The sequence below is a fragment of the Plectropomus leopardus genome, chromosome 10 (assembly GCF_026936395.1).
Source record: "Plectropomus leopardus strain MGB_pleo_1.0 chromosome 10, ASM2693639v1, whole genome shotgun sequence".
Taxonomy (NCBI): domain Eukaryota; kingdom Metazoa; phylum Chordata; class Actinopteri; order Perciformes; family Serranidae; genus Plectropomus; species Plectropomus leopardus.
In genome coordinates, this window is record NC_142185.1 from 26,739,062 (window position 1) to 26,753,870 (window position 14,809).

The 14,809-nt window shown below is 39.3% G+C and overlaps 1 protein-coding gene across 1 annotated transcript; it reads right to left on the reverse strand.

Annotated features, from left to right (window-relative positions):
* Window positions 1-3,487: 3,487 nt before the first annotated feature.
* LOC121939684 (mid1-interacting protein 1A-like) lies at window positions 3,488-13,445 on the reverse strand. The gene is made up of 4 exons (XM_088083431.1): window positions 13,307-13,445; window positions 11,073-11,199; window positions 5,393-5,663; window positions 3,488-5,202 (listed from the first exon to the last, which is right to left on the reverse strand). The coding sequence occupies exon 4, from the start codon at window positions 4,892-4,894 to the stop codon at window positions 4,406-4,408; it is 489 nt and encodes a 162-aa protein (XP_087939557.1). The 5' UTR covers window positions 4,895-5,202; window positions 5,393-5,663; window positions 11,073-11,199; window positions 13,307-13,445; the 3' UTR covers window positions 3,488-4,405.
* Window positions 13,446-14,809: the final 1,364 nt, after the last annotated feature.

Consider the following 14,809-nt stretch of genomic DNA (forward strand, 5'->3'; position numbering starts at 1 on the left):
GTGTTTTGATACTGACACTACACTTGGGATAGTAAAGGCACTGCAGTGCAGTTATAGCCTCTGGCATTCACCTCTTGGTTAATGATAAGGTTATCTCAGTGGGTGTTTTTACAAACCAGCAATGTCATTCAGTCAAATGCAGAAAGGTATGCTACCTTTGTCCTGAATGTGGAGGGACGGCAGCGGCTGCATTTCCTGTAAACATTTGCACCTTGAATTCTCAAGGTGTGTCTCTTTAAACTTGTTTGAGGTGTTTTGCTCCCTTTTAAATTCTTTATGTTGATTTCCAACATAATTTTCAAGTTTATAGCATCTCTGAAAAGAGGAAGAGATGACAATATTGAAAGTAATAAAGTCATTTTGTAAAGTTTTTGGTAATTTTTGGCTTTAGTAATTGAAATGGGAAATATGGTTGCCATTTTTAGCCACCTTATATTTCAGTTTACAGGTTGCAATGCAGTTATATGTCAGTTTAATGATGCAAATGTGACATAAAAGAGGGTTTAAAATCTTTGTTACTGTAACCTAACAAAATTATTTGTAGTTTGTGTTTTATCTGATTGTATTATTTATCTGGTGTTATCCATTTGATCAGGTTAGTCTGGTTCTTTGTCAGTTGAATGAATTTACATATTCATTTGTGATGTTGACGGGTTGTTTGAAGAACTTAATTTGCTTCTCCATTGTCTCTGAAATGATGCTTCTGCGCATGTGAATAAACACAGTGATGCACGAGCAGCAGTCACATGCAGTGTTGTCCAGGTCTGGTTCTGATTGTGACAATAATAATTAAGGCAGATAGTATTCACCCAGGTGTCCATAGCCGACAATGTTATTTGCACCAAGAGTGAAATAGCCTATGTGGATATTTATACCCGAGTGTGTACTGTGTATTCCTCAGTGTCCAAGCAACGCAAATAAATGGTGTGAACACTATACAGCTCTATTTAGCCGAAGTGTATGTACAGCATGTATTCAAAATTATGTTTATTTTGAAGATTATCTTGCAGAACCAAACAAAATGCGTAAGTATCATAACAATTTGTTCACCACAGAGCTTATTTTCTGTAAAGATCCCAAATCCAGTGGAAAAATCCCACAGGCTTTTTGACGAGGGAACCGGAGATATACTCCTATATATAGTAACTCCTAACTAGGATAACTCCTATGTATGCCTACAAAAAAATAATAAAAATTATATACATATATATATATATATATATACATATATATATATATATATATATATATTAGTTATTTGAAGAACTCTTAGAATATTTATTACAATTGTAACTCAAATATTGGTATTTTGGAATATAGCTGTACAATAAAAGGCTTCATCAAACTTCAGCTGTTGGCTGTAGTGGGATGTTTTTCACTTTGGCATTCACACTGAAATCTATTTAAGTAGCTTTCTATTTCCTCTGTTATTGTCTTTCCACTGCAAAGAGGTTAATAGGCCTTTTTGCATGCGATCTCCTTATTATGTGGTGGTTTATGCACAATTTGGGTTTTTGTGTGTGTGTTTGTGAAAGAGGGAGCGAGCAAAAGAGAGAGAGAATGAAAGTGGCAGTGGGTGTGTTGCACCCTATTGACCTATTGTGACACTGAAACTCCAGCTGCACCCATTTTCCCTCGGTGGCCTTTGAGGCTGTCGCTGTCAGTTACAAAACAACAATGAAGGAGATCTGTCATTTCTCTTTTTTTCTGCAAGCAGTGTTACATAAAACACACGCATGCCAGTGTGCACACAAACACACATCTTTCCTCAAAATCTGAATAACACATTTCAGTGCAGACTTGAAATTGTCATGCTATTCTGCAACATAATATATTTAAACTTTAAAATCAATCAGAGCATTCATGTTTTTACTGTTTTACTCCACAATGCTGCAAATATGAACTGATCAGATTGAGAAAAATTAAAGCTAAAACTGGCTTTCAGTGCCTTCAAAATGGTTACTGCAGGTTACATTAGTGAACAAACCGTCCTAACTCCTCAGGCTCTTTACTTTGAGAGCTAAGATGGTTCAAGGTGTTGTCACTTTCAGCTTAACTGACAGACAGCATTCCTCTGCCTGCAGGTAATTCTGAATCCACCTCTCCCCATAACACATGTAACACTGCTGGTGTCTGAGTGAAATGTGTTAAAAGAATGCAAATGATGGTGTTTCTAACAAATTTAATGTTTGCTTCACCTCATGAGGTGTATAAGTGCTGCAGATGCCAAGCTGCAGTGTCACAAACTGTTGTTCTCACTTAACAGGGTTTAGTTCACACAACAGCAACAAAATTCAATTCTAAAAGCAAAATGTTTGGATGTTTTAATTGCAGTAATTTAACATTATCTTAACTAAAGTAAAATTCTTGAACAGAATCCAATTTACAAGAGAAAAGCAACAGTGGAGAGTCTTTGCGGCATTTGTATGCCGTCTGTGAACATCTGTTTGCAGAGCCGAGGGAAAATAACTGACGACACTCTCAAGAAGAGATGCAGAAAACGTTAATAACTTCATTCTTTTTAACTTTGCAATCTTCAGCCCAAAACTCAAGATTTCTTTTAGGAGTTCAAGTATAAAAAGACTGTTGTCCTGAAGAAAAAACATCTTTTTACTTACAACTTTTCAGGCTTTTAACTCAGAGGATGTTTTAAACCACACATCATGTATAAGACTGCACTGAATCACAGTTTGTCAGGTATTCCCTTTACTAATGCTGCATAGTGAAGTCAAGATGCAGGTTTTTTTATGTACCAATTTGCACCTTTTTTGCATTAATTTGCATCAATTTATGGTGTAAATGTATTTAATTTATATAAAAAAGGTCATCTGCTACTTTCATGTTTATAAAAATCTACATCTATGTCAGACATGTCATGTAGTAACACGGAACAGTGAAGCACGGGCGTAGGTTTGGTTTCAACATTCGAGGGGTCACATATGAAACAGGGGATCCTCTGCCAGAAAATATTGAGCCTAAACAGTTAATTTCCTGCTTTCTGGGGAATTTTAATGCACCTATATATTTGTACCTTTTCCACATCAATGTATAGTTTAAATGTCTTTAATTTTGTCAAAATAACAGTTTTCAGCAACTTTCATGTTTTTATTTGAATGCACATTGTTATAATTTAACACTGCAAAGTGTGGTGTGTGTGTATGTGTGTGTGTGTGTGTGTGGGGGGGGGGGGTTCATATATGAAACTAGGAGTTTGGAGTGCTCCCTTAGATAATTTGAGTATCGATCACATCATTTTTCTGCATTCTGATGAATTTTTCAGCATCAGTTTATAAATGGCCTTGTTTCCTTGCTTCTTTCATGTTTGCAATGGAACATAATGTTTTTTTGGCCTTTTTATTAAAAAGATTTGGTCATCTAAATATGATAAATTCAGTTTTCGTGATGTCTGAGTTCTGCAATGTAAAACTCAAGTTGTATCACAACTGCTTTCGTGAAAAACAAACACAAAACAGATTAACTAAGTATAAAAAAAAGTTTATTTTTTTAGAAACAAATATCAGCTGTACAAAAATGATGCAGAAGGTGCGTACGTACAAAAACATTTGCTAATTTGACAGATGGACACGTCTAGTAACACCATCATAATAAAAGCAAATTTATGACAACAACAACAACAACAAAGCGTCTTGTGGAAACCCTCATTATTCTTTATGCAGAAGCATTAACAGTTGATTCTGGTTCATTGGCCATGTAGGGCATTAGGAGATCATAGGCGGCTACAGTGAGCATCTGCCTCCTTCCATGCAAACTGAATCACAGTGTTGGCCGAGTATGTGTGAGCACATACAAGGAACTGACTCAGGTTTTTTTTTGCATTGCTGTTAATACAGAGAAACAGACACAGGACAACGACACTGGACAAATAAGTTAAAGACAGATTTGAAGGAGCACTGGTCATACAAGGTCACACACATCTGAACACACTGACATCATCAGCAACACAGACAGGAGGCTAAATCTTTTGTCAGTATTCCCCGTCAGAGGGGCGGCTCAGACAGTCAGGTCCTGTAGTTCATGCAGTCCTCTCCAACTTTGAAATAACTTTGAAATAACATGTCAAATTTGACAGTGTGAGGTAATAAATTATACATTAAATAGAGGTTTTAAATACGTTTCATCTGCATGTCACTCACAGGATGTGTACAAAACGTTTAGAGTGCAAAAAGAAGTTTTGGCGTTCAGTACACAAATCCTGCAGGATCAACACATCTACAGTCAGTAAACACCACGAGGGCCTAAAGAGAGCTGCCTTTTCCCCCTCTACCATTCAAATGTTTGTCCACAACTGTCATCAGCAGTAAGAGCTGCAGCAGCAAGGCCCTTTCAGAAAAAATCCAGTCCAATAAAAAGCAATCTGTGTTTTCAGTTTCTGTGCGCTCCAAGCTTACTGGCCCCATCCTCCGATCCCAATCTCCTGTTTGTAGCGCTTAGTGAGAGAGTTGGCCTGCTGTGTGAGCTTGGACAACACCCCTTGCAGCCCGGTGAGGTGATACTGGAACTGCTTCTGCAAATCCTCGTCCTCCTCCTCTTCTTCCTCCGATGAGAATGATGCGGATGAGGAGCTGGATGCGGACGAATTCATGCGGGTGATCTTCATGCTCTCTTTGCGCCTCTCGTCGGCCGCAGCGCACCTGACCCCCCACTCGATGTCTCTGCGGATGGACTTGAGCAGCTGGTAGTAGCTGTACATGTCCCCCTCGTCCTCTTCTGATTTCAGAGAGCTCGTCATCTCTCTGTCCTCTTCCAGAGGGACGTCCCGCAGCAGGCTGGGCACCATGACCGTCTGGTCCATGTTGTTCACGGCGCCGATGAAGCGGTTCATGGCGTTGAAGAGGGAGTTTTTCTGGGCGGTGGTTTCTGTGAGCTGCATCATCTTGGCGAGTTTCTGTCGTGGAGCTGAAATGAAGAGTTTCTCGTTTCTCCTCTGTGAGTGCCTTGCTTTAATTCCGGGCTGATCGGCTTAGAGAAGCGTCTGCTCGTCGGGGATTGGCTGTCCTGTAAAATCAGGCGAGTTGAGTTTCCCCTCTTGGTGACTCTTTGAGCTCTTGTCGCAGTTCCTGGTTACGAGGAGAGCAGAGCGCACATTTATAGACAAGATGCCAGTGGTTTCGGGTTCTGAAGGCGGTGCCACAACCTGTTTGTCAAGTTCTTCCACTGCAGTTGTAACGAGATCCAAATGACCTGTAATAGCACACAGAGAGGTTTGGCACATTTTCTGCAAGAGGAGTGGCTTTAAAATGACAGTTAAGGGTGACTCCACAGCCGGAAAAGACTAAAAATCTCCAGTTTGCTATAAAAATCTAAAGATTTACCGCGCGTATTTACGCACAAGTTCACTTCTAAAGACGGCTTCATCCCAAACTTAACGTACCGTAGTGTGCGGTGTCCTTTGGATCTTGGCTTTAACTTGTCTTCCGGTGAAAGAAATCACTGACGTTACATCATCACATCCCACATTCTGCTCCGATGACTCTCAGCAGGGTGAGGCCTGACCGAGCCGACCGGCTCTCTGAATATTCATCACTCCAGCCATCAGCCCACCGCTCGGGTTAAACAGCAGAGCCAATCAGACGGCTGCATATCTTGTCCTCGAAGGCGGGAAAACTGCATTTTGGACCAATGAGGAGGCCGGTTTTGACTCGCTGAGATACCGAAAACAGAAGCAACACGTGGTCACTGAAGCTTTTTCATTTTCATTCATTATCTGAGTCTCAGTGTGTCTCATACAAAAGTAAAAGAAACAAGTACCTATAAACTGATTTAAATCTGATTTCACCACAAGTGAAACTCGTTAAAGTATTTTCAGCAAAATACACAAAAGTCAAAGTAGGCCAACTCCCACTGCAGACCAGGGGCGTTTCTAAGATATTAGGACAATGGGGGGCTTAGCCCAGATCTCAATGGGGGGTCCATGGGGATCCTTCTTCAGGATTTTTTTTTTAAATGAACAAGCCCTATTTCAATGCTATTTTTATGCCCTTGAGAAACTTAATTAACCTTAAACACAATTTAAGTAATGTTATAATGAATTGTGTTGAGAAAAAAATAGTAGTTAGTAATTAGTATTGAGTCCAGTATACTTTAAAACTGCTAGCATTAAAACATTTATAAACTCCAGTTGTATTTATTTATGTTAATACTGGTGGTGGAATAATAATAATGATAATAATGATAATAATAATAATAATAATAATAATAACTTTATTTATATAGCACATTTAAAAAGACAGTGTACAAAGTGCTTTGAGAAATAAAGCAAAGCAGAGATGGGATATATACAGCAATACAACAATGGAAAGCAAAACAGTTCTACTGAACACAAGCGAGGAGAAACTAGAGTTAGGATACAGTTAAAACCAGAGAACAAATACTGCACTGAATTTGAAGGGTCGTGAGATGATTGAAGGAATGGGAATGAAAAAAAATAACAAAAACTAAAACATGCACTTAAAGGCTAACTTCTGTACTTTTCAACCTGGATTGACCCATGATTCCATGACCCATGAGTCCGAGCTTGACAATGACCAAAATAAGCACTTTAAGTGGATGTAATGGTGCCATTCCCCAAGTGGTTACACTGCAGCCAGTTTTGGCAGCCCTTTTGCCTGATACCAGACCAGTTTCAGAAATAGTTGTTTCCATTAATCATTTAGACACAAAAATATAGGAAAAAATGGTCCTTCCACCTCTGGTCATTGTTATTTCCATTATCATGTTGCTATATAACTATGTTTAGTGCATTTTTTGGGATCTATTGATAATAAACACTTAAAAGAGTGACTATGGAAAAAGCCAGAATCAAAGATAGCCAAAATTAACGGTGACGCGGTGACTTAATTGGTGCCACATCAATAGGCAAGCCCAAAAATTACATCCGGTTTGCATTTGTCTAATTAAAAGACAATCACAGTGATACATCAGGGAATGAAATTGTCATAAAAGTCCAAGTTCACACTTTACTGAGAATCACATCCACACCAGCTGTCCCTGCAGGAATATTACAGCCTGGTTATTTCCCCTCAGGGTAACTTTAGTCTAAGCCAGTTACAGTACTGACAAGCTTTTCAGATTACACTTAAAAACAAACTGTTGCACCAGCCAGTGTCCAGCAGCGACGGCGGACACAGCTGATTTCCCCCTCCTACTCCTCTGACTATAACTGCTGGTAAACAGGGGGGGACTCCCACAAAGCCCCGCAGCAGAAATAGCCCGTTGCTTCACATGCAGTGCTGGTGGAGTCTGAAATCTGAGCTTTAGTAAACACTTCTGAAACTACAGAAACATGTTTTCCACAGTGCAATCATCAACAAGAAATAAATCCACCTGTCTGATGTGAAATCAAAACATGTCGGATTCAGTGAACGCAGTTTAAAATAGATACTCAGGATTTTAAAAGCTCATCGGAGAGGGGGAGGAGATCTGGCGGAGATCTGATTAATACTCCATGCCCAGTCAGAGGTGTGTAAGGGCACAGTTTGTTCTAGATATTACGAGCAATGAATCACAGTTTGTGATTTGTTGCTCTGCAAGAATGGGGAGAATGCGAACGTGCATGGCAAAACCTGCTGGATGAGTTTCTGTCTCACCATCAGTCCCATCCGACTTCCGCCACGTCTCTGTCCTAATTTTTCCCCCCTTTCTCTGCTGGTACAACAACTCCACGAAGCCATGCATGGAAAAATTTTCCTATCATTACTAAAAGTGGTGACGTCACAATGTGAAAATGCTCTGTTACAAGTCAAATTATGTCAGAATTATTAGCAAAAAGTGCATATATTTCACAACGCAGGCAGAATGACCCTGTCAGTGTTGTATTATCAACGGTGGAACGTAACTAAGTACATCAATCAAGTGATTTAAAGAAAAATTTCAGGTATTTGTACTTTGCTTGAGTCTTTTCTTTTCATCCCAATTTATACTTTTACTCTACTACACTTCAGAGGAAAATATTGTACTTTTTACTTCACAACATGTATCTGACAGCATTAGTTACTTATCAGATTTAGATTTTTGCATTAAAAACATAAGAAGGGTGTATGAATATGATATTTTATTATAATTAAACTACCCTATAGCTTACACAAGTACAGCTGCAACAATAAGTTGATTGTTTTTTTAGCTGATTGACAGAAAATCACAACATTTAAGTCTTTTTCTTTTTTTCCTCTCTTTTTTATTAATATTTTTGAGTTTTGGGGGTGTTTTTTAATTGTTTTGAATTTGGTACTCATTTTCTTTTTTCCTTCTTTTTTAAAAAAATAGTTTTGAGTCTTTTTAAAAAAAAATCCAAATTGGGTACTTTGGCAGTTATTTTAACAATCTCTTTTAATAATAATAATAATAATAATAATAATAATTACACTTTTCTCATTTTTGCAAACGGTGTTGTATTTTGGGGGTGTTTTTCTCTTGTTTTTTTCTGAATTGTGTACTTTTACCTTTAATAATTGAGATCTGTGGATTATTCTAAGTAACTGGGTCATGGGTCTGGAAAAAGACTTTGCTGTTGATTTTATCATATGTATTTAATTTAATTTTTTAATTTATTTTTGGGGAGTGCTTTAAGCACAACAAGCCAAGTACCATCTAGTTCCATTATACTGGAGAGAAGGCAGACATCTCTCTGGGTGATATCTCCAACACTCAACAACTCTAGATTGATGAATAGCACTACAGGTAAGAGGAAAAATATGTGCCTTTGAATCGGGGGTGAACTGTCCCTTTAACAATTCATCATATCATAATTTGTACATAAATGTTTCATCTAAACTCTCAATCTGCAAAGATACGTCAGCTGTAAAATAAATGCAGTAAAAAAAGAAATATATTGCTCTAAAATGTCAATGGTAAAAAAAGTACATGTACCTCAGAGTCGTACTTAAGCAGGCCTACAGTAGTTGAGCATGTAATTTCCCACTCTACCCACATCCTCTTAATCCAAAATCTGCCTTGGAAGCAAAGCTGCACAAACACAAACTGACTAATGTTATCCCTCCTCTGAAGATAAACTGATCCCAGATCCAGTTAGAGAGGAAAAAAAAGCAGGTCAGCAGAGCAAATGTGCCGCGCTGCTGAGAGGAGATCAGATAGGAACAGGAGCTGGTTTTCTGCTTTCTCAACAGGGCTGTCAATCACGGCCCCACCTCGCTGACTTCCCCTCTATTCTCCCGTGAAAGGCCTTTCCACTTGTCAGAGGACGTACCGTGCCTGAATGCAACAATGAAACCCGGATCAGTTCGGAAGGGTTTCTCGATTGTGTGTCATGTCAGGAGCTGAGCATCCACCGATTACGGCGGGTGTCATCATCATCCCACAAGGCTTCAAAGAGAGAGAGGAGGAAGTGGTGGTTGTGGTGGAGGTGGAGGAGGCGGAGGAGGAGGTGGGGGGCTGCACTATAGAAACAGGCAGCTTGAGTGGGAACTCTAGTACTTGTCATCACGACTGCATGTTACTGAAAAGTGTGAGGCACGGGTGTCTGAGTTCAGCGGGGAAGCTGGAGGCGAAGCAGCAGCAGCAATTAGAACAACAACAGCAACAACTCACATCGCAAACACACGGGCGGAGTGGGACAGGCCCGCTGTATTACATTATAGGGCGGGAAATGAGGTATCAATGTAGATTACGAGAGGAAGTTTTGTGTGTGTTTGAGAGAGAGAAAGCTTAAGTGCTCCCTCTGCAAGTTTTTTTTTGAAAATGAAATTCCTAATAAGATCATATTAAAGCAGTAAAGTAATTCCTGTCATAGGTTTAATAAGATTTTTAGTCTGATCAAATTGCCATTTGAAAACACATTGCTTTCACACTGAGCCACATGAGCCACTTATTGTTATGATTTGAGGCTGGTAATATTCACTAAAACAAATTATTCTTCTGATGAGCTCGATGCGGCACATCGGCATGACTGTGTGTGACGCTGAAATGGTGCGAGTCCGTCTCTATGGGCTCTGCACTGTCCCTGTAAACAAACGGCATCATGACTCAAATCATTTATTGGTTTATCTCATCTTCTGGGCATTTTTTTCTGTGAGTTTTTAACAATCTATAACTGTATAATCTGTAATTGAGTAAATGTTCTACTGTCGGCCTTTTCAGTTCAGACCACCTTTACTATTGTAATTGCTGGAGATGCTCGTTTGCAGTTAGAGCAGCCCAAATTATCGTGGCATGGATTCAGATGTTGCAGATTCGCCAGCTAAACTCTCCAGCATGGTAAAACAAAAAATGAGTTTTAAGATTAGTAATGCAGTTTATGCCAAATTCCTACCTCGCATATGTTCTGTCACTTAAAAATAGTCAGACTATATCAGACTATTTTTTGCCTGTTTTTAGTTTTTTTTTTATAACGTTTGCTGTGCTACAATTTCAGAATGATGAAGAACAATTGGGTTCCTCCTTTGGGAATTACTACCTTAACACCTTAACATCATCCCAACGAGTTCAAGAGTGAAGTGTGGGCCAGCCCCCTTACAGCCTTCATTAATATACTGCAGACCACAGTCTAATTATGCACACATGCACACTCGCATGTTTGCATACACACACATACTCATAATTTGTCATTTTTTTGTTGTTGACCCCATTGTGCACTGCTTGCATCAAAGTACTGTAATTTATCGTATTACTCGTGCTTTGTTGTATTACCTTCTGTGAGGTATTTCTATAAGCCCATTTGGGTTTCTAACCTCTCCGGCACCCTGTTTCTTCTTCTGTATTCTTTTTGACATGTTTCCTGTCACTGTTTAATAGTACGAATAAAAAAAAATGGTGTAGAGAAGATGTACAGAGTTTTAGGCACTCTATTATCTCAAATGGCTTGGAAAATGGTGCTTATTGCTGCTGTGAATGGGAAAAAAAATAGTCCTGAGAGAGCGTGCCGCCGGACGCCCCAGATTTGGGCTGAGCCCTGAATGTTCACAATGTCTGGCTCCACTATGGGTTGCTTAAATCTGACCACTTTAAAGGACAATGTTTAAGTCTCTGTAATAACAAAAGTCAGGTGTCAATAGCCCACGAACATTAATATTGGTTTTGAAATAGGTTAACTACGTTACCAGACATCCGTAGGTCGCTCCTCATCCGTACTTGCAGCTCGAGGCTCGTTCTTCGTTGCATTAACCTCGTAAGTCAGAGGCCGGGTTGAGAATGACGCCACACTCAGGTTGAACGCGTTCCTGTGGCCTACAAGAAAGAGAACAAAATTGTTAGCGACACCAGATCTAGTCACGTTAGCCAATGTTAGCAGTAACGATGTATGTTGTGTAGTCAAGACAATTTTATTTATAAAGCCCATTATCACAAAACACAGTTTGCCTCAGGGGGCTTTACAGCATACGACATCCGTCTGTCCTCAGACCCTCACATCACCTAAGGAAAAACTCCCCCATAAAAACCCCGTAATGAGGAAAAAAATGGAAGAAACCTCAGGAAGAGCGGCTGAGGAGGGATCCCTCTTCCAGGATGGACAGACGTGCAATAGATGAACACCATTACAACACTGATAGAAGTTGGATAGGACTGTGTACGACTGTTTCAATGAGACGCAAATACAACAAAAGTGCTGATAAAGAGTATATTATTGCAGCTTTCACTGCTGTTGATACGCGGAGCCGCCATACTGGATTTTGAGGTTGGGGTTGGTGAGGTTCCACTGAATTCTGGATTCAGAAATCCGACCTCAGGGGGCATTGCAGTTGACATTTCCAACTAAGACCTTGGAAATTCCCAGTGCGAAGGAGCTCACCATAAATTAGACGCGACTTACAAAACAAACCATAATCTCCATCTGAACTGTCAGTGGTTGAGTTGCTGAGTTGCATGATGGGTATTGTAGTTACCAGGTTTTGACAGAGAAGAAGAATGCACAAAATTAAAAAAGGCAGTATCTTTTGTTCTGCTGCATCAGATTTTATTTTATTTTTTGTTTAACTCACAGATTTACAGGAGTGCCATGCTGACAATGTGGAGTTGCCACTAATTTGCTTAGATTTAGAAAGAACAAGTTACTTTTCCTTGACATTTTTATGTTTTAAACTTGGTAAACTGGCTACAATTTCATTTTAATGAAAAGATATGAGCATACATAATAAAAAAATAAATAGCATAAAGTTTAAATGAATAGCCTACTTAATGCTTACGCTGCGTATTATGCTGCATATTTTGTAATAGTGATGCCATATTTTAATAGCCGAAGTCAGAGGCATTATGTCTCTCCGGCAACACTTATGAATGCAAAATCTCAAGAGCCCCTTGATGGAATTTCTTAATATTTAGCACAAACATCCACTTTGACACAGTGATGGACTGATTAGATTTTGGTGGTCATAGGTCAAAGGTCAAGGTCCCTGTGACCTTGTCTGTCTCATACTTCTGAACGCAATATCTCAGTTTTTTTAAAATTTGGCTCAAACGTTTCTAAAAACAAAAGGATGAACTGATGAGACTTTAGTAATAACAGGTCAAGGTCACTGTGACCTTGCATCCATCTGATTTTTATGAACGCAATATATGAAGATGGCCTTCAGGAAGTTTCCTAAAATTTGGCACAAACGTCCACTTGAACTCAAGAACGAGCTGATTAGAATCTGGTGGTCACAGGTCATGGTCACAGTGACCTCTGAAAACATGTATTTGGCCAGAACTCAAGAATTCATTTCAAATTTCACACAACCGTCTCATAGGATATAATTTTCTACATATTTTCAGGTAATATTCTTGTAATTTTTTTTTTTTTTTACTAATTTCTTGCTATTTTTTGGGTTATTTCTTGTTAAGTTGCTCATCGCCTTCTCTCCATGTATTTGAAAGAAATCAAGCCAAATTGTTGCTGTTGCACCACGAGACCCATTTTAATTTTTCATGTAGAATTTAGTTGAAAAACGCATAAGCTACTCAAATCAGAAAGGACTCTCAAATTTCCAGATTTTTTTTTTGTTTCTTTAATGTTAAAGATGCAGTGTTTGCAGCCAGCCTGCTTTCAGTATCAGACTGTCTGCACTTGCACGTGCTCGCGCGCTCTGCCTCGGTGTTTGTGTGTCTGTGTGAGTAATAGCGCTTCCCCGGTGGATGCCTCCCTCTAACTCATTAAGTGTATTCGGGAGGCGGAGGGGGGTGAGGAGGAGGTGAGGAGGAGGAGGAGGGGGAGAAGGAGGGGGAGGCAGGGCGCGGAAGCCGGCGGCACGCACGCTCCATTAGCGGACCCACTGCCGCGCCGCTCTGCCGGTAATTTGCGTAACGAGATTGGAGCGAGCCGGTTAGCGCGATCTCCCCGACTAACAGCCTCTCTTACCCGTCTGCCCGCCGCTCTCTTCCGGCCTGGTTTCCGATGCAGCCCGCAGCGGCGGCAGCAGCAGCAGCGCAGGGGAACAAGCGGACGGAGAGAGACGGAGGAGGTGTGTGTGCTGCTCCGTTTCTCCACACATGAGGCTTCCCTCTTGTTTTTTTCCCTCCTCCGCGGCACAGTTCCGTTTTCCGGTGATACCCAAGCGCCATCACGTGGACGAGGACGGTACTTATGTGATGTCATACCAAAAAAAAAAAAAAAAACAGCGTCGGAAAGTTTAGACGACGCCACAAACTTATGTTAATAATAATAATAATAATAATAATAATAATAATAATAATAATAATAATAATAATAATGATAAACAAATAAAAACAAAATAAAAATGAATAAAGAAATAGGTAGACAAATATAAATAATAAATATAATATAACAAAATATTTTTAACCCTTTTATGGAAGAAAATAATGTGTATGAGGGCAGCAGAGAGAGTTGATATTTTTAAAAGCAGCTTTATCTATTGAGCCATTGAACATTCCTTCATACATTTTAATCTATTTCACCGTTTTACTTCAAAATATATCGTTTTTAATATTTTTAACATGTTTATTATATTTGTGATGTTATCTTGCCATGTAACTCTTATTTACAGTTTGAGTATTTTACTAGTACTATTTATGGCATGACATCTATCTATCAAACAACACAAAACCAACGAAATTTTATAAGCTTATTCATTCACACTTTCAGCACGACATGCACACAGTCAGCAGTAGAAACAATATATATAATATAATAATATAAGTATGGATTTTTAAAATAATATACATTAAGAATAAAGTGGATGTAATATCATCATTTTAAGCTTAGATTTGGTTATGTTTAATGATGGAAGCATTTGTTACATATTATTTGTTCAAGGTATGTCAGAAATGTGAAAATCCAATGATAATTTCTGTTTTTACAGTTTCTGGCTATTATTAATGGTGCAGTTTTGGTGATTTCTGGAGAAATCCAAAAACACGCCTTATAAAGCCACCAGTGAGTTTTGGTATTAATTACAAAATACAGCCATTTAAAAGTCCCTCCCAGCGCTAAAAAAAATCTGACATTTCCCCCTTGTTTTGCACCACCCCCCATAAATAACAAACAGTCCCTTAGGCCTGAAAGTGTGTCAGTTCCTGTTTTTGTCTTTAATTTTGTTGAAAATAAAACCTTGGATCCTGTGTCTTCGTACAGGCTGCAGTGTAGCAGAAAGTGTTGCTTTGTCGTCACCTCTTGTTGGCAGAACTGACAGTCTGTTTTCTCTTTGGTGCTCCGGTTCGTCTGTGTCTCAGTCGCAGGTTGTTGTCACACCGTCTGTACTATAGTGTCAGTCTGTCTTTTAGTTTTTTAGGTTGCTCAAGGTAACCCAGGTAAACAACATCTATTGCATATCAGTCTGTCCTGAAAGAGGGATCCCTTTCTGAGTTTTCTTCCTGTTTCGGCCTCATTAAAGTTTTTCTCCTC